The sequence below is a fragment of the Carassius carassius genome, chromosome 2, assembly GCF_963082965.1.
Source record: "Carassius carassius chromosome 2, fCarCar2.1, whole genome shotgun sequence".
NCBI classification, from domain to species: Eukaryota; Metazoa; Chordata; class Actinopteri; order Cypriniformes; family Cyprinidae; genus Carassius; species Carassius carassius.
This window is the reverse complement of record NC_081756.1, coordinates 24392579-24419061: the sequence shown is the minus strand read 5'-3', so window position 1 is coordinate 24419061 and position 26483 is coordinate 24392579. Positions and strand designations below refer to the sequence as shown.

Genomic DNA, 26483 nt, shown 5'->3' with positions numbered 1-26483 from the left:
TGTCCTATGAGTTGTCTGTCTAACTTTAAACCGGTCTCTCCTACTCAACTAGCTGATATAATCTCCACTATGAAGTGTTCTGGTTCTAAGCTAGATATTATCCCAGCTCGTCTTTTTAAGGATGTTTTTTCTACCATTAATCATATGGTAACTGCTATCATAAACAGTTCTTTAGCCAAAGGTGTCATTCCAGCTAGTTTTAAGCATGCAATTGTACAACCTATGTTGAAAAAACCTCAACTTGATCCAGAAATGTGCAGTAACTATCGACCGATCTCTAAACTGCCTTTCATCTCTAAGCTTTTAGAGAAAGTAGTTTTTTCACAGCTACAATTTTATTTGAATTCTTTTAACATTTTGGACATGTTCCAATCTGGCTTTAGATCATTACATAGCACTGAGTCAGCTCTGTTGAGGGTTACAAATGATATCTTGCTTGCTCTAGATTCAGACTCTGTGCTGGTTTTGTTAGACCTGAGTGCTGCGTTTGATACCATTGACCACAACATTCTTCTGGAACGACTAGAATATATGGTTGGCGTCAAGGGCACTGTACTAAAGTGGTTTGCTTCCTACCTAGAAAAGAGGACTTTTTCTGTAAATTTAGGAAATTGTTCCTCATCATCTGCACCTGTTTTGTTTGGTGTGCCCCAGGGATCTATTTTGGGGCCTTTATTGTTTTGCCTTTATATGCTGCCCTTGGTCCTCATTTTTCAGAAGTACAACATTTCATATCACTGTTATGCAGATAATTCTCAGCTTTACCTTCCAGTAAGGCTTGACACCACTGCTTCATTTGATGTGTTATTGGAATGTGTAGATGATATCAAGAGGTGGATGACGAATAATTTTTTGCAGTTAAATGAGGATAAAACAGAGCTTTTAATTCTCGGTTGTCCGGCAGATTCCTCTCCTACTCTGAAAGCATAGTTAGGTCCTCTCTCAACAAATGTATGCAAACAAATCAAAAACCTTGGAGTGATCTTTGACTCTTCACTACTCTTTGATAAACAGATTAGTGCGGTTATTAGAGGAAGCTTTTTCCATTTAAGATCTATTGCAAAGTTGAAGAATATTCTTTCAAGCAAAGACCTAGAAGTTGCAATTCATGCTTTTGTAACATCACGATTAGATTATTGCAACTCTCTTTATTGTGGTCTTCCTCAATCTTCACTATCTCGATTGCAAATTGTTCAAAATGCTGCTGCAAGACTTTTGAGTGGGTCTAGAAAGAGGGATCATATTTCTCCTGTTTTGGCATCCCTTCACTGGCTTCCCATTAAGTTTAGAGCTGATTTTAAGATCCTTATGTTTGTTTACAAGGCATTGTCTGGCTGTGCACAAAGGTATATTTGTGATCTTATTGTGCCATACTGTCCTGCTAGGTCACTTAGATCTTCAAATCACTTGCTTTTAAATGTGTCACGAAGTCGTTACAAATTAAAGGGTGATCAGGCCTTTTCTGTGGCTGGGCCCAAGCTTTGGAATGCTCTTCCTTATCATGTGAGGTCTGTTCCTTCATTGGACATTTTTAAATCTACTCTGAAAACACATTTTTATTCTTTAGCTTTTGGAAATTTGTAATTGTTGTTTTTTTTATAGTGTAGTCCTGCTATGCACTAAAGTGAAGTGAAGTGACATTCAGCCAAGGATGGTTACCCATACTCAGAATTCGTGCTCTGCATTTAACCCATCCAAAGTGCACACACACATAGCAGTGAACACACACCCGGAGCAGTGGGCAGCCATTTATGCTGCGGCACCCGGGGAGCAGTTGGGGATTCAATGCCTTGCTCAAGGACACCTAAGTCGTGGTATTGAAGGTGGAGAGAGCACTTTGGTGCTCTCTCATTCTTTGTGCTATGTACAGCACTTTGGATCAATTTTTATTGTGCTAAATGTGCTTTATAAATAAAGGTTATTGTTGTTGTTGTTGCCGAGCCGAGCAACCTGACCAGCTCCTCCTGGAGGTCTGCAGGGCCCTGTTGGTCGGGCGCTCCAGCTGAGCCTGAGCCACTTCTCTCCTTGCTCTAAGGGCGCGCACTGGCAGCTCGGCGCAGTGGTCACACGTGTCGTCCGTGAGTGCCGCCTCGGCGTGGGTGAGGCCCAGGCAGGTGACACAGAACTGGTGAAGGTGGGGCGGCTCAAATCTGGCATGTAGCAGCCATTGGATGTGGAGAGGAAAACAGGGGTGAGTAGTCCTCTAAAGCAACTTCCACGATGACTTAAGACTTCTAGCGTGAAGAAAGAGATTCTGACGTAATTTTTGCACCCATGCAATTTATACTGCCCGCGTCATGTCAATATTTGCATGCTTCGTGTCAATTGGCCAGCTGTCCTCAACTGGCGTTAGCCCATAAGATTTCAGCAAAAGTGGAAGAGGGAGGAGTACCCATATACATCAATAGCTGACGTAATGTTGAGTTACCACCTCGATATGGGAACTGCTGCTGCATTATATTTTTAATGTACTGACACAAATTTCAAATGATTTCACCGGTCGCTTTGTTGCATCCAGTGTAGACTTTAGCTGTTGCAGCACGGTGCACATCTGATATAGACACGTTGTTACTCACACATTGAGAAAAAAACAAAGCTACCTCAGTGTCTGTCCATCCTGTAGACCAGTATTTTCCAATTCTGGTCCTGGAAAACCCCCAACAGTGCACGCTTTTGGTGTCTCTCTTATCTCTTTATCTGATGCACACATTTGAGGTCTTGGAGTCTTCACTAATGAGTTGAATCTGGTGTGTCTGAACAGGGAAACATCTAAAATGTGCAGTGCTGGAGGTTCTTCAGGACCAGGATTAGGGACCACTGTTGTAGACTAAAAGCTCTCTCCTCCGCATCACGAGTAGACACGCCCCATTCTGCTGATTGGCTACAAATTTGTTTTGCTATTCGTCCCGTTTCAGTTTTCCAAAGCGTTATTGTAAAAATCGCTCACCCTTAGTTTAAAGGGTTAGTTCACCCAAAAATTTAAATTTGGCCATGTTCTACTCACCCTCAAAGCATCCTAGGTGTATGTGACTTTCTTCTTTCAGAATAATCCAATCGTTATATTAAATATTGTCATTGCTCTTCCAAGCCTTTCAATGGGGGTAAGCGGGTGTCTGGAAATCTGGATATTTATCTTACAAAAACGCATGGATTCACTACAAGGGGCCTTAAATCACCCCGCTGAGCCGTATAAGGGACGTTTTATTACAGATGCACACACTTTATTTCACGTCTTCTGAACTGTTGACAACAAACACCCGCTTACCCCCATTGAAAGGCTTGGAAGAGCAAAGACAATATTTAATATAACTCCGATTGGATTATTCTGAAATAAGAAAGTCACATACACCTAGGATGCTTAGAAGGTGAGTAGAAGATGGATGAATTTTCATTCCTGGGTGAACTAACCCTTTAAATATGAAGTACATGGAACTGATTTGTTTTACTGTATTGAGACATGAAAGCATGTCTTAAAATGTGTATTCATGTGTTCATAGTGCAATGACAAAACATCAAGAAAACTGCCCAAGATTAAACTACTCCAATAAAGTAGTAGTAAATCTCTTCCGGGTCATGTTCACAACACTGCATTGACGCTGATGACATGCGACGCTGCTGATGTATCAATCTTTATTATTGGCTGCACCAGAAAACACGTCAGCAGCATCAACAGTCACAGCAGTCGCGCTAACAACAAACCCGGAAGAGAAGACAATGCTGAATAAAATCATTTTTGTTATTTTTCGATGCTTCAACAAATTCTAACTGACCCTCTGATGTCACATGGACTACTTTGATGATGTTTTTATTACCTTTCTGGACATGGACATTATATCGTACATACATTTTCAATGGAGGATCAAAAAAGCTCTCAGACTAAATCTAAAATATCTTAAACTGTGTTCCGAAGATGAACGGAGGTCTTATGGGTTTGGAACGAAATGAGGGTAAGTCATAAATGACATAATTTTTATATTTGGGCGAACTAACCCATTAACCTGAGAAGACTGTTCATATCAGCATGTTGTAATTCTGAAATTTACTAATCAAAACTCTTCTGTCGCTGTAAATCAGGAGAAAATCATGAGGGTAAGATTCCGTGAGTGAATTATAAGGCCTCAATGTTTATTAAGAAGGCTTTTGTTGTCCCATCTGAATCTTCAGGCGTTGACAACTACAGTAGATTTAAGGGCGTGGGAGCACAAACAATAGGGCGCCAAAATCCTTCTTTCAATGAGGACTCACAATTTTGGACATATTGAGTTCAAGTTTTAGTTCCATCATTGACACTTGTAAACAATCTTCCATTACAATAAAATCCCTGAGCCGAAGACACACATGAAGTCAAGTTTCTTAGTTACATCTCTGTGCACTAAACATTGTTACGTTAATGCTACTGACACCATCACAACTCATGATTCCCTTTTTTCTCTCAAAACACTTAAGGTTACAAGTAAATAAAACGATATCAAGTGTTCCCCAATGTAAAAGAAAAATAAATGTGTTGCCAAAAAGAGTTCTAACTGTCTTGTCAGTTGTCTTAAGAATTTCTCAAGAAACTGGTGTTGTGTCCTCATAGTTCCTCTTCACTGTCCCACAGTTCCTCTGTGCGGAGGAGCCGATACGTTTGTCAGGAGTCACTCTCATTTATGACATGACTGTAGGTACCCATGGGGTCTTTTAGACGGCATAGCACTACAAAAAGCAGCAGTACCAGGAGGAAGAGAAGACATCCACACACAGCCAGCGCAATGATGACCTCTGTACATATATGAAAGAGAGAACCATCAAAATCAAAGTAACTCAAATTGATAGAAATATCTATTTTAAAATCTATATAAGCAATATGGTTGACCATTTTATGTATATTTTGAAAGAAATTTAAAATTGTATCTTTTGTCATATGGAACTACTTTAAATAATAAATTGCATTATAAATATCAATAAATAATTAAATATACATAATTTACAGTTTATGTTTGCACCAAAAAAGACTGTTTACAAGATATAAAACAATAAACAGCATTTATTAACATAAAAGATTGTGATTACCTTTGTCTGTGGCTTCCTTCCTTATCTGACACTCTTTATCCCTGTCTTGTGGTATGACTTCACGTGTGAGGTTCACAAAGTCCTGTAGGGAGCAGCGCTGGGAACAGCCCGGTAAAGACACAGGGTACGGTTCAGACACATTAGTGTCATTGCGATAAAACATCTCCACTGTAAACATCCTGAAAGAGCAACGCAAAGGTAAATTTTAGTTGACCAAAGCGTGTCTACTTGAAACATGGATTTAGCAAAAACACAGTTCTGACACACAGTTACCCGTTCTCTTCCTGGTGAAGTTCAATTAAATGACACGAGGCATAAGGTGGCTGCAGGCCATTAAAGACATTCAGAGCTTCCTGCAGGGCTACAACTGTTGTGTCATGCTATTGAAGAAAGGGTTACATGGGAGAACATTACATGAACTGCTTACTCTAAAGAGGACACATTTATTATTTTTTAGTAGGCTATTGACTGAAAAAGGGAAGTTTGGGTGTTTTGGTCTGCTGATGTTTCATTTAAGTGTGACACGTGACTTACAGCTGAGTATACCATCATCTTCACTTCCTGTTTAGAGTCCGGTGCTGCAGCATTTGACAGATTCTTAATAATCTGATCTAACAGCAGGCCTTTAAATGAAAGCAAAAGTGCTGTTTTAGCACATTAAAGTGTCGCAGGATCACAGTACTGTACTTGTGTATTTCAGTTTGAATGTAGAATGGTACGTCCACTGTTTCTTTACATTGACATTTTCCTGCACTATAAATGCCCATCGTTTCATTTTGCAGCCTCTCCATCTATTCCTACAAAACTGATTTGCCTATATGTGTAACTATACTGTATGTTAACTATATTAACAAGAATCCTCTCTCTTCTTTTTGAAATGTCAAAAACTACTCTCAATGTTTAACCTCATATAATAGTTTTCTCTGGCTTTTTGGCTCTTATTATTGTTTTCATTTAGTTTAATTTTTTTTTTTTGCTGTTGTTGTTCTATATTACTTGGCATTATTGTAGGTTTATTTGAAATTAAATTAAAAAAGAAAAAGCTCTCACCTCCCTGAAGTCTGCACTTCTCTTTTCTCTTGTAGACTCCAAACAAAATCTGATAACCAAAGTTGTTTAAGACCTTTAGCGTCTCCAGCACACTTGGAGTAACCCAATCAGGTGGTCGCATCCCATGCTTTGCCTGGGAAGGAGAATAACGAGAAGAGGTGGAGAGGGAAGATTTTCTGATCTGACACAGTTCATGGAGTCTGTCTGAGCATTAGGAATTTTTTGAATTTTTTCTTAACATCATGAAATCAGTCTAATATAAAATTAAGTAATTGTGATTCAGTTTGTGGTACGGCCATTATTGCAAGACATTTACTGCAAAGCCTCTTAATATCATGAAAGAGTCCACACAGACTGGGGAATTGTTTTACCCACAAGCCATCAAACTTGTGAACGACTGTCATGACTCCCAGTAAATGTGTTTGTGTAAATAAGAGCCTCCTGTGATATTGTAAATGCCCAATAACAATCAAATAAAACAGTGATAGATCTATATATACATATATTGAAATAGTTTGAGAATGTAGGGGGAAAGGTTTTTAGCTCACAGTAGATCTTGAATGATTTTGAAGTTATCATTTAAAATAAATTCCTCTATGGAGAAAATAAATGGAAATTTGTTCTTCTGGAGCCCTAAATCTGCACTTGATAGTGAGTAAAAAAAAAACAACCTAGATTTGCACACACCGCCTTCATTTCAATATATCATTCATTCCTATAGACGATACTTAGCAGGTGAGATTGACTGGCAGAGTTTTTTATTGCTAGATATAGCCATGACTGCATGTGTGCACATAAATAACAGGTGAAACTCACCTCACAGAACAATGTGTCATACAAACTCCAAATATTTCCAATGTTGGGTTTCTCCAGTCCTGTTTTATTTCTCACCATCTCAAAAAAGCCCTGCATAAAAACATAATGACATCACCATAAGTGGAGTAACCATTATGGCTGGGATGGCTAATCTACTGTTTTTATTCTTTGTGCACATATACATGCCAACATTGTAAAGTACATACTAACATGTAAGTAAATTACTAACATGAAAAAAACAGGGAGCGAGATTTAAAATGGAATCAGAATAGCACTAAAACTGTAAATACTTTGACTGAGGAGCATATGTTTTCTGCCATCTGGCAAAAAAATTTCACAAAATCAATAAAACGATTTACATTTCTTCCATTTACATGATATGAACCCAAACAAAACAAGGATGTATGGATTCAATATATTCTTAAAACAGGCCTAAAGTCTTAAAATTTTAAAATCTAAGGTAAGAATGTTATCAGTTTAATTATTTTCATTTTCACATGGTGGACTCACCTTGTAGGTTTCAGTAATGTTAAGAAAAATGTTAGTTTTTTCAGTCTCATTCATTAACTGTGTGTAACGTGGACAGTCTTCCAGAGGGAATGAGAGCAGCTGGAAAGAAAAAATACAAACACACTGAAGGCAGATCGTATAGCATTGGAAACCGATTTGAAACATTTACTGATGCTGCTTCTGTGAAAATATGACTTCATCGCTGAAGAGAAGTCAGGGCCAAGTTTCAGTGTGCTGCAAAAATTTGGAGAGAAAAGTGAGAACAACTTCAGTGTGATGTCTTACCTTTTCTTTATCCACTGGGACAGTGTGAACAGGTATTGGTTGCCATCTCAAATCTGGATTAAACACCTCAGAACCATTAGGCGGGAACATGCCAGCCAGGTTTGCTTCTGCACTCATTAGAGTCCGGTCAACATCTGTACTTCTGATGAATATCTACGGCACAGAGAAAGGATTACTTTATAAGTAATAACAACTCTATGTCACACAAGTCTGACAACACTATGTTAAAGTTTATTGAACATATTTGAACAATAATTTAGAGAGACAGTAACCTCATGCCGGTTATAGCTCTCACTCAGGAATCCCGTGTAGCGTTTCTTTAAAAACTGACCCAGTTCGAAGTGCTGCTTCATTCCCTCCTGGAATGATCAGAAGATTGAGTTGAAGTAATAAAAACACCCTCTTACTAATTTATAGGGAAAGAATTAAATTAAAACCTTAAAGGTGCATTCAGTAAATTGGTGCTAACTAAAAAAAGTGTCATCTGAATGTGAGATGATGACTGATAAGACTCATAAAAGGTTACTACAAAAACAAAAACTTACAAAAAATTATGTAAGGAGCAGTTCACCCCCTCAATGTATATATAAAAACAATTTAGCACAGACACTTGCATGTTTCTACATAAACTAAAGGCAACTGAAGTAGCACATAACCAGTTAAAACAAAGAGCATAAGGAATGTATGTGTGTGTGTGTGTGTGTGCATACTGTACCCGAGAGAGCTGTCCAAATCCTTGAGGCCAGTCACTCTCCTTATAGGGATCAGTTGGATAGATCTCGATTGGAGATCTGTCACCATGTCGATAAAGCTGGCAGAGAGGAAGTCATATCTCATAAGTATTGGGGATTTATGTGTGTGTTCAGAGGAAAGAACTACACCGTGCAACTGTGCGGAGTTTAGCAAAATCAACTTGTCATGTGCTCATCCTGACACCCAGATAGATACAGGCCACACAGTTGTCTATAAACACATTCTAATTGGATGAGCAAATTTAGTTTATCTCATTATCTTTATCTCTGTCTTTCACAGAAACCAGACTTATTTCAATGTGTTTAATGCATAAAGATTTCAGTTCAGGCTTGTGATTTCTCTTTTACACTAAAGGTCTATCTTTTACAATAAGGTCTATTATAGAAGGACTTACCAAAAATCACTTTTAAAACATCAAGTAGGTGTTCTATGAATGCATTAAATTATAGTCATGTCACACAATCACGTTTCAAATTACTCAGCCCTCTGGTTCATACTTCCTCATCTGCAGTGACCTGATCGTCATGATTTCCCACAAAACACTTTTATTCACTTATTTAAAACAGGTGTCAGTATCAAATATGACTACCCACAATACAAAAAAAGTGTTTTTAGGTTTTTATGTGGCACAGATATGAAACAAAATGTGCAAACATTCATATCTTGAAAATGAAATAAAAACACCAACTTAAGAACTAAGTAGAATAAACGTGGATTTATGTGCACAAAAAGAAGAAAAGTTAAACTACACATCTTTAAATACTCTCATACAGCATATTAAAAATCTGATATTTTTATTATTGTTTATAAGATTAAGTGATAAGAATTATAGAGTTGGATACAAAAAGGGTAATTAAACCATTTTTTGTTATGAATGAAAAGTTCTGCATACATTATAAAGAAGTTGGCAGTGGTTAACATTCAAGAGATAAATTATTTTCATAGTAAGACCTTTGAGAACAAAGAAATGGTTCACATTTTGTACAATCAAAATATAAATGGAGAGCGGTTTCTTCTGAAATACCACAGAATGAATGTGCCTCTATGTCAGAACGCCCTTATAACTGGATCTGCAAATATTGTCCGTTAAAAGCCAGGACTTTTTCCGAAACAAACGATGCACGATAGAATTTACTTTGGATCTTAAGCTTGTATCAAAATTTTTTACTGCTTTGGAGTTTCGGTTCCTTGCCGCTGTCGCCTCTGGCTTGCTTAGTTGGGGTCACTTCATCTACAGCGATATCGTTGACTTGATTGCAAATAAATGCACAGACACTATTTAAACTGAACAGAGATGATATCACTGAATTCAATGATGAACTGCCTTTAAATGTCATTTTGCATTATTGACACACTGATTTCCTAATGAATGTTGTTCAGTTGCTTTGAGGCAATGTATTTTGTTTATAAAGGTGACTTGACTTGACTTAGACAGGAACAGGAAGGTGCAATGGAAAACAAAAACAAGTCTCATCATGTGATGAACACAAACATTGATTAAGCTGGTAGGTTTATTAAAATATCTAATAACCAAAGTTTACGTCGAGAACAAGTTGCAAGCTAAAAACAAAGTTGGTAGCAAACAATGGTTACTCGTGTCAGCAGATATTACTACTCACACGTCGTTACTGTTTGATACCATTTCAAACTAGACAGACATCGACCGAAGACAACCTTATCAATGCAAAGCATTGAAAAAAAGACAGAGAAAGAAATCAGTTCATATTTGCACAAAAACACAGAGTTCTAATGCATAGAAATATGACAAATAACAAGAAGCCAGAATGTGTGTGTCGTTTTATGAACAGCTTTTAAGACGAAAGGTTCTGTCAAACCAGCTGCAGAAAGATTAAACATTATGGTGCTCACCACAGTGACAAACTTCAGCGTCCTTTCTCCACTGGAAAGACCGAAAGCAAAGAGGAAAGAGATGGCCAGAAAACAGGACTCCATACTTAATACGTTATTCTCCTTCCCAGGCCATACAGTAACCTCACTGACTGAACGATGATCGTTGTCTGCCAGGTTTCACAAACAAAAGGCACGAGCTCCGAGGTTTTCCGGGAGCGCTCCCATTGGTCAACGCATTCTGCTACTTTAAAAACACGTGATTTAATTGGCTGTCTCGGAACAGACAAGGACTCTGGAATAAATAATAATTTGTCTTTGTTGGATTGTTTATGATGCAAATGTCATTTAAAATTTAAATCCAGTCTCCTGTTATATTTTTATTTAGTATTTATGAGTTATTGTTTAACCTGATATGCATGCCTCTAATAAGGTGCATTCGTATATTAATATTAAATCGTATATTAATACGCCTAGTTGACAATTATTTTTAATGATTTTATTTTGTTTCTGCATATAGGTATTTAAAAAAACTATATCCATTTCCATAATTATTGAAAAAAAAGAAAATGTAAGGGGTTATTTTATGCACATGGTTTAATTAATTACATTTACCCGTTCGCGCGTGAAGCCGTGAACGATGTTTTCTGTAGTTGATTATGAAGGATCATTCTGTGCTCTACTGGCTTTGTCTGTACGCTTTTTGGCAGGATGTGTTGCACTCTATGGTTGAACACAGCAACAAATCTAAAGTGACGTTACATATAACCCTCTTTTCGGGAATAAACAAAAATAGTCCACACTGTATTTATATAAACCCGAAAATAAAACCAGCACTGAATATTTTAGTGAGGTTCCTGCTGCTTAAGTGTCCCAACCACTGATCTATTCTCTATGATAGATCAGTGGTCCCAACGTAACGTACTTATTTTATTTGATATCTACGATTTCAAGGAGTATATTCGGACACAAATATGAGGTAGGCCGACTCACAGAGACCCCGAGTGGTCGTCTTTAATATATTTTAAACTAAAAACACTAATAATTGAAACACTATGTAACTGAATTCATACATTACCCGTAAACAGTAGCATGCTAACTGCTAATGTGAAAGCTGTTATTCTAATTCAAAATCAAACATTGTAAATTATATATAACTATAACTGGTGCCTTTATTCTGGGACCATAAAGTTAATTTACCTAGTGTTTATAGCACTTTTATATCCCCTATCTAGCTTTATTAGCGGAAGATAACAGCTGAAGTCAAACATGTAACGTTAGCCTGTCAGTTGGAGAATAGCTCAAGATAAACTGTCACAAGACATGTAAAGCTGATTCAAGTTTCTTCAACCTGTTAAATAACATCTGTATAATTACTGACTTTCTACCAGCTACACTGGTATTTAATTATGTATAAAGCTCATTTAATTATATATCTTTATTTATTGTAATGTTTAGCTCTTTTCTGTTTTGGCCTTTCATTTGTTTTATGTTGAAATATATCTTATCTTATATATATTATATGTTATCTAATTTCCAACCTGTGTTATTTTAGTATCTTATTATAGTTTTTATTAATATTTTTGTATATAGTTTCTGTATATTCCTATATGTTTTCTATATAGTTCTTATGTTCATTATAGTTTTAATCATTTTAGTACATCAAGTTAAACTGAATGAAGATGTGAAATGTTGGCAAATAGCTGATATATATATATATATATATATATATATATATATATATATATATATATATATATATTTATGTATTTTTGTTGTTGTTGTTGCTTAATTAAACCCTGCAATAAATTGTCTCATTGTCATCAGATTAATATTGAGTTGTAGTCAAGTTATGATATTCAAGAACTTTGATGGCCCTTTTTTGAAAATAATATTTGTATGAATATTTGTTGATTTCTTTTTCTGTGCCCCCAGAATGATGGCGTGGCAGTAGCAGTGGTGGTCTGGTTGTGTGTGAGCCGGTGGACGGCTCTGGGTCTGGTGTGAGAGGGTCGGCGTGAGGAAGAGTTTGTGGAGATGAAGGTGGGACAGAAGAACTCGGTGTGTATCCTGTCCAGTCGAGAGCGAGGAGCACGAGGCCTTTCCTCACATAGGATCCTACAGCAGCTTGTGGAGGAGAAGACACAGCGCATGAAATGGCAAAGCCAGGTAACTGATCTCTGTCATCTGTTGACTTGTGTGGGAGATATTCAGTATTATTAAGACAACCTTGTTTTTATTTGTTTTGTCAATTGTGGAGCTTTAGGGTTTATGTACTATTTGAGGTTCAAAATAAATAGCTTATAATGTTCTAGAAAACAATCACTCTCAAAGTGATTCCAACAATATCATTCCTCCGTGTCATTATCATTATAGATGTAGTGATGACTTAACTTTATTATTAAATTATTCACATTTAACAAAAACCCACCAATTCACGATCTCCATAAATTAGAATATGGTGACATGCCAATCAGCTAATCAACTCAAAACACCTGCAAAGGTTTCCTGAGCCTTCAAAATGGTCTCTCAGTTTGGTTCACTAGGCTACACAATCATGGGGAAGATTGCTGATCTGACAGTTGTCCAGAAGACGATCATTGACACCCTTCACAAGGAGGGTAAGCCACAAACATTCATTGCTGAAGAAACTGGCTGTTCACAGAGTGCTGTATCCAAGCATGTTAACATAAAGTTGAGTGGAAAGAAAAAGTGTTATGAGGATTGTCAAGCCAAATCGATTCAAGAATTTGAGTGAACTTCACAAGGAATGGACTGAGGCTGGGGTCAAGGCATACAGACGTGTCAAGGAATTTGGCTACAGTTGTCATATTCCTCTTGTTAAGCCACTCCTGAACTACAGACAACGTCAGATGCGTCTTACCTGGGATAAGGAGAAGAAGAATTAAATTCAATTAAATTCAGTTCAAGTTTATGTGTATAGCGCTTTTTACAATACAAATCGTTACAAAGCAACTTTACAGAAAATTATGTTTCTACAATATTTAGTAATAGCTTATAAGTGGTGACTGTCAGTTTGTGCACGTATGACAGGATTTGTAGAAAAATTTATACAAGTCGTTGTAACACTAATGAGCTGATGGTATTTCAGCCATCTGTTCCATATTAATGAATCCTGACTCTCTAACACATTCTGCACTCAAAGACCAGAACGTGAGTAAACAAGGACCTTTGTTTTACAACATCTACCAACATAATTCACCATTTGGGGCGCCGCGATGTCGGCAACATCCTGGCGTGGGTGACAGTTATTACACCTATTGAGACTGTCCAGGGATACCCTCGCGAGCCTCAAAGAAGAAACAAAACACCCACATTCCTAAACACACACACAAACTTTTCTTTACGCTATTTATGTAAGTCCTTAATAATATGTATTGTGAATAGGTTTGTGTGTTGCTTAAAGTGGTTAATCCTGTCATGCGAGGATTATAAATTGCTGACTTGTAAATGGGAAATGTTTTTGGAATGAATGTTCTCACAAAGAGTCATGATTCTGTAAACCTACCCCCCTGACCAGGTCGTAAAACTTTATGACCTAACTGACAGAACAGCAAAGCCAGATCACTGGTACCTTTTCTCAATGTATTCTAAACTGGTACCTTTTCTCAATGTATTCTAAATGTATTGAGTATTGCTTTTTGGTGCATTAGATGTTTTCCCCATATAAATTGGAGTATCTGCAGTTTTATCATGTGTTAATCAAACTTTAAATGTGTGTAATTCTGCATATGAATGTAACATCGTGTTTCTATCAGTTATATATGTTATTTTTGAGATCTGTTTAATCGTCATGCTTTGACGGACTCACTTATATAAAGGAAATTAATGAAAAATGTATTAATCTGGAATTACGAACTTGCTAGAATATCACCCAGAGACAAAGGAACGTTTTTCCCGCTTCAGATCGCAGACGTTCATTGGTTGTTCACGCAAACAGAGGCGTGAACCAGGCAAGCCATAAGAACTGACCCAGGAAGTTCCTCCCTCCTCTCTTCGTGTTTTTCTTGCTCTTTTTCGCGCTCTTGGTCCGCTCTTCTATCGCCGTTGATCTCATCACGGCGGCTGAGAGAACAGCCATTCTCATGGCTCCTTCGGGAGCTTTCACCTCCGTAGCTTTCATCTCCGTTGTTATCATTTCTTTTACTTACTAAGTTCCTCTCTACACGAGGAAGACGAATCATTACGTTTGTTGGACCGTTCAAATATCGCACGATTCCGCAGCAGCCCCGGAAGACACGAAAGAACACGCCTAGCTACAAAGGACCACACTCACACGCACGCTGGTCTGGCGAGTCACAAAGTGACCACATGCAAGTATCATTCTCTATGGAGATTTAAATACTGCTTAAAGTTTGTCTATTACCTTTTCAAGGTGATTTGATTCATTGTTGTCTTTCAAGGGTTACTGTCTGTGAGTTTGCATAACTGAGCGTAATTCTGTGATCACGCCTAATTCTCTTACCTCTCTCTCTCATCCTCTCTCACTCATTCTCTCTCTCTCTCTCTCTCTCTCTCTCTCTCTCTCTCTATCTCTCTCCCTCTCCCTCATTTGGATTCCGTTATGTCTTGTACAAAGTTACTGTCTGTATTGTCGTACGCGTATTTACTCTGTGTGATTTGTAGTTTGATGTATTATTAGTTAAATTATTAAAAACCAATATATATTCATGATTGCCTCTAAGCGCTCACATCACGAGTCAATGAAATGTCTGATCTTTAGCTACAAGCTCTTTACTTTTTAGTAACCGAAATTTCATAATGATAGGATAATGTTTTCATGGCCAGAAAATATTTTTCCTTGAATTATAAGAAGTGATAACTTTATTGAAAGTTGATAAGTTAATCTTACGGCCTTTTGCTGGACAAACCACTGTTTGATTTGCGGTAATTTACAGTAAGAGATATCACTATAATTGATATGAAGAATAGAATATTGACATATTGAGTAAATTACAGTGCCTTGTAATGAGTTATTGATATATACAATTGACCTATTTTTCATCTTCAATAATTTTAATGTAACTGTCATATGAGATATATATATATATATATATATTAATCATATTCCTGATTAATTATTAAAATTCCCTATATATCATTTGAGTTAATTATAATGTACAACCCAGTGCGGCTACATCGTAGTCAGCCAGATGATGAACATTATTAATATTATTAATAATTAATAATTATTATATGATGCAGTCACACTTGTAGCAATATTTGTTAGTTCTGTTGTTGATTCAGGGTTAGCATCATCTGGGGTCCTCTGAGGAACAGCATCATCTCTTCTCAGGTGTTCTGGATCCAGACTGGAACTTGTGTAAATCCTAGTTACATCCCGTGGCAAAACATAGAAACAAATAGAGACATCATTAGCATAGCTGCTGTTCCAACAAAGTAAAATTAATTAGTTTAACCCAAGCTAAAGAATAAGAATGCACATTTGATCAGATACAACTGTACTCACAATTTAAGATATATTATTCACATTCTTGGTGAAAAAGATGTGTTTTTAATCTAGATTTAAACAGAGAGAGTGTGTCTGAACCCCGAACATTATCAGGAATTCTATTCTAGAGTTTGGGAGCCAAATGTGAAAAAGCTCTACCTCATTTAGTGGACTTTGCTATCCTAGGAACTACCAAAAATCCAGCGTTTTGTGACCTTAGGGAGCGTGATGGGTTGTAGCGTGGTAAAAGGCTAGTTAGGTACACAGGAGCTAAACCATTTAGGGCCTTATAGGTAAGTAATGATAATTTGTAACTGATACGGAACTTAATAGGTAGCCAGTGCAAAGACTGTAAAATTGGGGTAATATGATCATATTTTCTTGACCTGGGTAAGGACTCTAGCCGCTGCCTTTTGGACTACCTGTAGCTTGTTTATTGAAGAAGCAGGACAACCACCTAGAAGTGCATTACAATAGTCCAGTCTAAAGGTCATGAATGCATGAACTAGCTTTTCTGCATCAGAAACAGACAACATGTTTCGTAGCTTGGCAATGTTTCTAAGATGGAAGAATGCAGTTTTTGTAACATGGGAAATATGATTTTCAAAAGACAAGTTGCTGTCTAATATAACACCCAGATTTTTGACTGTAGAAGAAGTAACAGTACATCCGTCTAGTTGCAGATTGTAATCTACAAGATTCTGTGTAGTGTTTTTTGGACCAATAATTAATATCTCTGTCTTATCCGAATTTAATTGGAGAAAATTATTGGTCATCCAATTTTTTACTTTTTTAACATACTCTGTTAGCTTAGATAATTTAGAGGTTTCATCTGGTCTCGTTGAGATATATAGCTGAGTATCATCAGCATAACAGTGGAAGCTAATTCCGTATTTTCTAATAATATTACCAAGGGGCAACATGTATATTGAAAATAGAAGGGGACCTAGGACGGATCCTTGTGGCACTCCATATTTTACTGATGATAAATGAGATGACTCCCCATTTAAGTAAACAAAATGGTAGCGATCGGACAGGTAGGATCTAAACCATATTAGAGCCTGCCCTTGAATGCCTGTATAGTTTTGTAATCGATCTATGGGTATGTCATGATCTATGGTGTCAAACACAGCACTAAGATCAAGTAAAACTAGAAATGAGATGCAGCCTTGATCTGACGCAAGAAGCAGGTCATTTGTAATTTTAACAAGTGCAGTTTCTATGTTATGATGGGGCCTGAAACCTGACTGAAATTCTTCATACAGATCATTTTTGTGCAGGAAGGTGCTCAATTGAGCAGACACAACTTTTTCTAAAATTTTAGACATAAATGGAAGATTTGAAATAGGCCTATAATTTGCCAGTTCACTAGGATCTAGTTTTGGTTTCTTAATAAGACGCTTAATAACCGCCAGCTTGAATGGTTTTGGGACGTGACCTAAAGATAACGACGAGTTAATAATATTGAGAAGCGGTTCTTCGGCTACAGGTAACAACTCTTTCAGTAATTTAGTGGGTACAGGATCTAATAAACATGGTGTTGGTTTAGATACAGTGATGATTTTATTTAGCTCTTCCTGTCCTATATTTGTAAAGCACTGCAGTTTATCTTTGGGTGCGATGGATGAAACTGAAGTGTTAGACGCTGTTGAATCTACATTCGCTATTGTATTTCTAATGTTATCTATTTTATCAGTGAAGAAATTCATAAAGTCATTACTATTTAACATTGGTGGAATATTTGAATCAGGTGGCGTCTGGTAATTTGTTAATTTAGCCACTGTGCAAAATAAAAACCTTGGATTGTTTTGGTTATTTTCAATGAGTTTGTGGATATGCTCTGCCCTAGCAGTTTTTAGAGCCTGTCTATAGCTGGACATACTGTATTTCCATGCAATTCTAAAAACTTCCAAGTTAGTTTTTCTCCATTTGCGTTCAAGACTATGAGTTACTTTCTTGAGAGAGTGAGTATTACTGTTATACCATGGCACAGTACGTTTTTCTCTAACCTTTTTCAATTTGATGGGGGCAACAGCTTCTAATGTATTAGAGAAAATAGTGATGTTGTCAGTCATTTCGTCTAATTCATGTGTATTTTTGGGTACAAATAGCAGTTGAGATAGATCAGGCAGGTTATTCTGTCTGACTTATTCTGACTTATTCTGCGAATCTGTCTTTGGTGACTGGAACAATAGTTCTGCCCAGACGGTAACGCTGAGACACATAGTTAATATCAGTCAGTGATATGCAGCATGCACGATACAAGGAAAGGGTCTGTAATATCACCACATTGAGGTACAATATCTATAGCAGTAAAATCGATTCAATGCGATATAATTAAATCTAGTGTATGATTAAAACGATGAGTGGGCCTGGTGACATTTTGCTTGACTCCAAAAGAGTTTATTAGGTCAGTAAACGCAAGTCCTAATGCATCATTTGTATTATCAACGTGAATATTAAAATCTCCCATGATTAGCGCCTTATCAACTGTAACCAGAAGGTCTGAGAGGAAATCTGCAAATTCTTTTAGGAATTCTGTATACGGCCCTGGTGGTCTATACACAGTAGCCAGAGCAAGAGATACATTAGATTTCTTTTGCATGTCTGACAGTGTAACATTTAGCAGAAGTATTTCAAAAGAGTTAAACCTGTATCCTGTTTTCTGGGTAACATTGAGAATATCACTATATATTGTTGCAACACCTCCGCCACGACCAGTCTGACAGGGCTCATGCTTATAACAGTAGTACGGTGGAGTCGATTCATTTAGACAAAAATAATCATTTGGTTTTAGCCAGGTTTCAGTCAAGCAGAGTACATCAAAACTAATATCTGTGATCATTTCATTTACAATAACTGCTTTGGTTGTGAGTGATCTAATATTTATGAGCCCAAACTTTAAAGATTGTTTTTGTTCATTTACTTTACATGTTTCTGGTTTAATCACGATAAGATTTTTTCTAGATCCTACATTAAATTTATATTTTGACCTCACTATTCCGGGTACAGACACAGTCTTAATAGATTGTACAGCGCAAGTAATTTTATCATTTAAGCGGGTGGAACAAAAGTCATCATAATAGTTATTTGAGCATTGTCTTACTAGTCACATGGAGCGAAGTGTCCTGGAGATGTTGTTTGAGAGCAGCTCCGCTCCGACTCTGCTGGGTTGTAATCCATCAGCGCGAAACAGCCTAGGACGTTTCCAGAAAAGATTCCAGTTATTAACAAATAGCAGTTTCTGTTCTTTACACCATGACAACAACCATTCATTTAAAGCAAAAAGTCTACTGAACTTTTCGTGTCCTCGTCGATACGTGGGCAGTGATCCTGACACGATGATCGTCGCTGCGGGCGTCGTGCTGCGAACCGTCTCGATCAGGCTGCTGAAGTCCCTCTTCAGCGTCTCCGTCTGCCGCAGCGTGGTGTCGTTAACCCCGGCGTAAAGCACGACCGCTCTGGGGCTCTCGTCGGCCTTCAGGATGGCGGGTATCTGCGTAGAAACATCGAGAACACGAGCACCAGGAAAACAATGAGTGTGCACTTTACCTTCGGCTTACATAGCACGGACGTGTCGGACGATGGAGTCTCCGATGATCACAGCATCGCGTCCTGTCTCGCAGAGGGGAGCGAAGCGGTTCCGTGTTGAGATCTCGAAGACCGGAGGGGGAGAAGTCGTCGCCCGCTGTGGATGCACCCAGGGTCCGTGGTGTCCCGGCGCCGGAGTGAAGGACATCTGGGAAGATCGCATCCTGGGTGCACCGGGCCTGTGCAGAGAAACACCTGGAGTAGACGTGGTGTGACTGTTAACAGCACGCCGTATACTTCCCCCGGACTTGTGAGCGTCAGCCCGGGATGATTCCAGCGCGGCTCTCTGCTCTCTCAGCTGGGCCTGCCTCACCTCCAGGTCGCGAATCTGCTTCCCCTCGAGCTCGAGCTGCACCGAATGCAGCTCGAACGTGTCCTCGCCTGCAATCAAATGTAGACATTCATCCGCCATTAAAGCAAGTAACAGTGAGTACAGCAGTGGTAATGTGTGTGAATAGAGTATTAGCAATGTAAGCGCAGTTAGCAGCAACCACGCTGCTGATGCTAACGGGCTATAAGCTAATAGCGGACCTGGGAGATCAAAATAAAACTAGTGATAACGAGGCACTCTGAATGTTTTTGTTGTAGAATACAATAGAGGATATATTCACAATTAATATAAACAGAAACGATGGTGTATAAAATTGATTTTTAAGATAAAAATAGTCGATAAAAAGAATAAAGTGACGGAGCTCAAACGCAGTATGGGCGCAAACAACAAGCAGGAAGTGATGTATAATAAATTCACAGATTTTACTCGCCAAGGTGTATCTTTAGCCTGGCGAGTTGAACTGGACTGTTGTCCAGTGGTCAAAAGTCCTCTTTTCAGATGAGAGCAAGTTTTGTATTTCATTTGGAAACCAGGGTCCTAGAGTCTGGAGGAAGGGTGGAGAAGCTCATAGCCCAAGTTGCTTGAAGTCCAGTGTTAAGATTCTACAGTCTTTGATGATTTGGGGTGCAATGTCATCTACTGGTGTTGGTCCATTGTGTTTTTTGAAAACCAAAGTCACTGCACCCGTTTACCAAATTTTGGAGCACTTCATGCTTCCTTCTGATGACCAGCTTTTTGAAGATGCTGATTTCATTTTCCAGCAGGATTTGACACCTGCCCACACTGCCAAAAGCACCAAAAGTTGGTTAGATAACCATGGTGTTGGTGTCCTTGACTGGCCAGCAAACTCACCAGATCTGAACCCTGTAGAGAATCTATGGAGTACTGTCAAGAGGAAAATGAGAAACAAGAGACCAAAAAAACAGATGAGCTGAAGGCCACTGTCAAAGAAACCTGGGCTTCCAGACCACCTCAGCAGCGCCACAAACTGACCACCTCCACGCCGAATTGAGGCAGTAATTAAAGCAAAAGGAGCCCCTACCAAGTATTGAGTACATGTACAGTAAATAAACATACTGTCCAGAAGGCCAACAATTCACTAAAATTGTTTTTTTATTGGTCTTATTAATTATTCTAATTTGTTGAGATTGTTGTGAATTGGTGGGTTTTTGTTAAATGTGCGCCAAAAACATCACAATTAAAAGAACCAAAGACTTAAACTACTTCAGTTTGTGTGCATTGAATTTATTTAATACACGAGTTTCACATTTTGAGTTGAATTACTGAAATAAATGAACTTTTCCAAGATGTTCTAATTTATTGAGATGAACCTGTATATCTATCGTTATAGTTTTCGTCCTAGTTTTGAACAGGCCTTAATACTGTGGTTTGGAAGTGACTGAGGTAAAATCACTGCTCTTTTGATTTTCTTTCGTTTTCACAGAAAGTGGAGTTACCAGACAGTCCCCGCTCAACCTTTCTTCTGGCCTTCAGTCCCGACAGGTACGACTGCTCTGACTTCTTTCTCATAGTCTTCAGTACAGATCTGCTAAATAACCTGAATGGCTGATTTCAGGCTTTTCCAGTTAGGGCCTATCATCAACAAGCTAATCAGAGAGGTGTTTTTGCTATTTGTCTCTTCACAGGTCTTTAATGGCCTCGACCCATGTGAACCACAACATCTACATCACAGAGGTTAAGACAGGAAAGTGTGTTCATTCTCTAGTGGGTCACCGCCGGACACCCTGGTGCCTGACCTTTCACCCTAGCATCCCTGGCCTTATTGCTTCTGGGTGCCTGGATGGAGAGGTTCGAATCTGGGACCTGCATGTAAGGCTTGACCAAACACGTATTCCAAGATTGTAATCGTTCTACTCTTTGCTTTAATGTTTTTTTGTTTGTTTTCTGTAGATTTGTTGCCACAGCTTAATTTTTCTCAAAAGAATTGTGTGTTTTTGTTTCAGGGAGGCAGTGAGACCTGGCTCACAGAGAGTAACTCAGCAATTGCATCCCTTGCTTTCCATCCTACTGCTCAGTTGCTGCTCATTGCCTCCAACAATGAGCTGCATCTATGGGACTGGAGTCGGAAGGAGCCCTTTACTGTGGTGAAGACTTCTAGTGAGACAGAGAGAGTCAGGTTTGATGCGGATACATTTTATAAATTTATAGGGATAGTTCTCACAAAAATGTTTATTTTGTCAACAACAACACACCCAAACCCTTGGTCGTTCAAAAAAAAAATAAGAACCAGAAATGTCTAATAAACACATTTTTAATGAAACATAAGAAGTTTCTTTCCTTCCACTGAAGGTCTATTCACCTCTCAACTTTGATACTTTAAAAAGTTTGTGAAAGAAATCTCAATTAAGAGGTTAATTCCATTTTCTGAAGATAGACGATTGCTTAATATGATGAAAAGATTTAATTTAGGCTTTATTAATGCATATTAACATTGATTAATGCACACAAATATGGTAAGCAGATTCTCAAATGTTCTTGCTTGACAATAAAAATAAAAAATAGTTTTTTTCTCACGTCAAATAAGCACATTTGAGAATGCTTTTACTATATTTGATGCACTTCATATATCATCATGTGTATCTATTTATGTATTCATCATATAAAATGAAAAATCATGTCTCTTCAGAAGACTTGGGTTAAGCTGCTCACGTGGACTTTTTGAACGTTTGAAGTTTTTGTGAAATGGATTTTAAATGGAGGGACAGAAATCACTTAGGTTTCAATAAAAATGCCCTCATTTATGCTTCAAAGATGAAGTAGTTTGGGTTTAAAACATGCGGGTGAGTAATTGATGATTGATTTTATTTTTTGAGTGAACTGCTTTTGACATTTTTTTGTGTTTTTGCAGGTTGGTGAGATTTGATCCATTGGGTCACTATATTCTAACTGCCATTGTAAACCCTTCAAACCAACAGGTGAGTCGTCTTGCCGGAAATGTTGTTGTTTCAGCACTTTGACAATATGGCAATGTTAACAGTAAAGAGAAAAGAATGATCCAACCACATGTCGGCGCCCGTGATCAACCGCTCACGTGTGACACGCTCGGTGAAGGACCATAAGTATAATATATCACTAAGAGCCTTTCACACAGAATACGCTTTTGTGTTGACAAAGATGCAACGTGGGCAGTGGAATAGGAAAAATGCAGGAAGATGGGGGTTAAACTTCTTTTAAGTTGAGTTCTGCATTGTTAGAAAGCAATTTCATGTTGCAAGAGACGTGAGCGCAAGTCACACAGAAAAAAAACAAAGGAAAAGCAGCACAATCGAATAAAAACCTGTAAAAAACTACAACTGTACATCTGATATTTCATGTTTGCATCATGGTGACATCAGGCTGAAAGCTGCTGTTTCATTGTTCTAACAGAACATTTAAGGTTAATATTATTGTACTGGTGTTATACATTCAGTTGTTTTGAATTTGAATTACCTTGAATTTTGAGATTTTCGTTTTAAGCATTTTCCTTGTATTATTTCTGAATATGTCTATAATATGTATTAGACAAGTTTGTACAAGATGTAATTGTAGTTCTGCATCTTTTTTGCAAAGATATTTTACAAATTATTTGTTTAACATTTACATCATGCTGACATGTTGTTCATGTGTGGTGCACTTGGAATATTTTTTTCTTTTAACTAGAGGGTTAATAAAAAAATAAAATTACTTCATGTTGTAGTTACATTTTCAAGTTGACTAGTTATAAATCGAGAACTTGTCAAACATTCTAAAAAGGTTGAGATTGAATTTTTTGCCATATTGCCTAGCCCTAATTTCTATTCTTTAACATTTGTGACTACATATGCTTGCATTTGTGCTTTGCAGAATGATGATGATCCTGAGATTCCAATGGACAGTGTGGAGATGCCTCATCTCCGTCAGCGCTTTTTCCTCCAGTCCCAGCCTGTAAGACGCACGCCCATTTTGCACAATTTTTTGCACATCCTCACTTCCCGCAACTCGGTCCCTCAGTCTGGGGGCACTTTCGCTGCTTCCAGTGATGAGGCCTCTGATTCGTCTGAGCGTTACTCTGTTTTGAGGGATCGATCCCAACTGCCATACCATGGTTGCGTTCAGCCACTCGGAATCGTGTGTTTCTGTAGCCGTTGCTCATCAACACAGGTTTCGTCTCCGCCTGATGAAGACACCTCAGACTCCGCCTCCTTGGAGGCACAATCACATGCATCTACCTTTTCTTCTGCACGCACAGAGCCGCGTATACCACGGTTTCCTGTTGAATCTCAAGCTTCAAATCGGCCCTCAGCATTTAGCTCTGTGTATGGTGGCGGGAGCAACATGCGGAACACATCTTCTAGCTCTGGGAGGAGGGGAGTGGCTGGAATGGCATCTATCCCACCTTTCCGGCAGCAACCACCAGGCAGAGAAGATGGAGGCCGTCTCCCTGGGGCAGATTGGATAGGCTCTGTGCTTAATGGACGAGGTAGTAGTATGACTCCACCCAGAACCAGCGCTTCCTCTTTCAGCCTGCATTCTGTCCTGCGACAGCAAGGGACTTCTAGCCAGTCACCTGTTTACACCTCAGCTAGTGATGGATGGGGCCTTTCTCATAGCAGCGGCAGCACATCAGGGACTAGTTCTAGCAGGCAGCGCCCACCAGAGGAACCGGGGCACAGCAGCCCTTCTTTCATCCGCAATGTTCTTCAGTGTAACCTTAACCACTATTTCATGGAGTGTGAGGGAATGCAGGACCTTGTGCAGCCTCAAGAGGGCAACAGGCAGGACCAGCAGACTCAGGAAATGCTGAATAACAACATGGACCCAGAGCAACCAGGTCCATCTCATTACCAGCCACTCAACGGTGGCGAAAACCCTTCACGCAGTCACATGAACCGCTGTAGAGTCTGCCACAACCTTTTCACCTACAATCAGGGTACCAGGCGCTGGGAGAGAACAGGACAGTCAACATCTGCTGAGAGAAATGCAGCTTGGCAACATACTAGTCCTGCCCTCCACAGTGTAGCCCCACTCTCTCATTCTGATCATGACCTACTTGAACGCAGACCCATGGAGCCCAGCCCAGACGCCCCAGAGCATCATGTTCCCTTTTCCCGCAGCACAGTTACTGGTCCGCAGGAGGAGCGGACCATTGGGCTGGTCTTCAACCAGGAAACTGGACAACTAGAGCATGTTTACAGGCAGTCTGCCACCTCTCGCTCTACAAATGTATCACAAGAAGCCTTAAACCAGGAAATGCCTGAAGACACACCAGATGACGATTACTTACGCAGGTGAGGAAGCAGTCTTGTTTGAATGCGTAAAGGGGTCATGTCATGAGGAGTCAGACTTTCTTATTTGTTTGATATTAAAAGGATATTAAAACATACCAAGTTTCCCCACCAGTCCGGAAAGATTATTTACTGAAATTAAGCTGCACTTATGACAAATTTTCGCAACTTATTGATATTAGATGTTGGCTCATGGCCATCTACATTAAAATGGGAGCAGTGAAAAAAAAATAATATATTTTCTCTTTTGGCCATATATACTCAACCGTTCAATAGTGACTAACACCGCAGACATTTTCAAAATTATGTTTATTTTTACTTTCTATTAATCTAAGAATCCTGAAAAAATGTATCTCAGTTTCCACAAAAGATATTAAGGAGCACATTGTTTTAACATTGATAATAAGAAATGTTTTTTGAGCACCAAATCTACATTTCACAATTATTTCTGAAGGATCCTGTGACAGTGAAGACTGAAGTAATGACTGCTGAAAAATCGGCTTTTCCATCACAGGAATAAATTACACTTAAAATACTTTTAGAGCATTTTTATGGCTTACAAACTTAAACATACTTGGTTTTCTGTGGTGTACTGAACTATTGTAGACTTTTAAATTCTGTTTCAAAATATGAACTAATATAGAGTGGGTTGTAAGAGATCCCAGGCGTGACAGTTCCTTCCCGAAACACTTGCACGCAGGCCAACCTTATTATTGAGCCCAATTATATTGCAATTTGTAAAAGCCAAATAATGATTAGAGTTAAATGTGTGAAAATTGGCTGCGTGTAGCATATGAAAGGTTTGTGCAACTTATTGCATCGTAGATTTTTTTTGATCCAGTTACAATGTAGTGCAGGCTTTGCAAAGATGCTATTGGCAGTGCAAACTGTATTGGACCTGACAGCATACTCGAAGCCTGCATGTGAGTGTGAGTGTAGCAAAGCACTGTTACTCATTTCACATGTGAAGTGACTTTCTCAAGGCACAAATGCTGAAAATGGTTGGCATATGAAATGAGCAACAGCTCTGCGTGAGGTGCTCTGGTACTAACACACCAGCTGTGAGTTTGATGTCATGTCAAATATAATTTTAATCTTTCTTATTCTTTAATAGTAGCCTCATTGCAAAGCCTGTATTATTTAGGGACATGATCACAAAGCAGTCCACACTGCAATGCGCCACATTAACTGTTATTAGAGTAAGATGATCAGGAACCTTGTTTGGGCTTCAAAGAAAAGTGTATGACATGGAAAACAGCTTGTTTTTATGTCATTGTTTTAATGTTTGGATTTATGTGAATTTCAGAAGAGCTTGTTGTGTTTACCAAGAATGCCAAAAGTGAAATGCATGACGGACTTCTGAAATGGTTCATTGGGAGCCTTCACATGCAAGGCAAAATTTCACGCTGAATTGCTGTGAGACCCCTAGAACAGATAAAAGTATCTGCAAGATACTGACAGAAACTCTAAGGAAACTGAATGGGACATGTTTGTTGTATTTATGCTGTTC

The 26483-nt window shown here is 38.5% G+C and overlaps 2 protein-coding genes across 2 annotated transcripts in view; one reads left to right on the top strand and one right to left on the bottom strand.

Annotated features, from left to right (window-relative positions):
* Positions 1–4104: 4104 nt before the first annotated feature.
* On the bottom strand, positions 4105–10419 carry LOC132107013 (lysosomal acid phosphatase-like). Its single transcript, XM_059513146.1, has 11 exons — positions 10336–10419; positions 8429–8524; positions 7986–8072; positions 7714–7866; positions 7429–7527; positions 6919–7008; positions 6103–6235; positions 5587–5675; positions 5326–5432; positions 5053–5231; positions 4105–4761 (listed from the first exon to the last, which is right to left on the bottom strand). The coding sequence occupies exons 1-11, from the start codon at positions 10417–10419 to the stop codon at positions 4631–4633; spliced, it is 1248 nt and encodes a 415-aa protein (XP_059369129.1). The 3' UTR covers positions 4105–4630.
* A 574-nt stretch (positions 10420–10993) lies between these two features.
* Positions 10994–26483, top strand: part of LOC132107003 (activating molecule in BECN1-regulated autophagy protein 1A-like) — a 73638-nt gene continuing 58148 nt past the window's right edge. The window contains exons 1-7 of the mRNA XM_059513134.1: positions 10994–11293; positions 12250–12483; positions 21154–21212; positions 21356–21539; positions 21674–21846; positions 22579–22645; positions 23553–24976. Coding sequence (XP_059369117.1) covers positions 12352–12483; positions 21154–21212; positions 21356–21539; positions 21674–21846; positions 22579–22645; positions 23553–24976 — 2039 coding nt within the window. The 5' untranslated portion in view covers positions 10994–11293; positions 12250–12351. The remainder of the gene's footprint in view (positions 11294–12249; positions 12484–21153; positions 21213–21355; positions 21540–21673; positions 21847–22578; positions 22646–23552; positions 24977–26483) is intronic.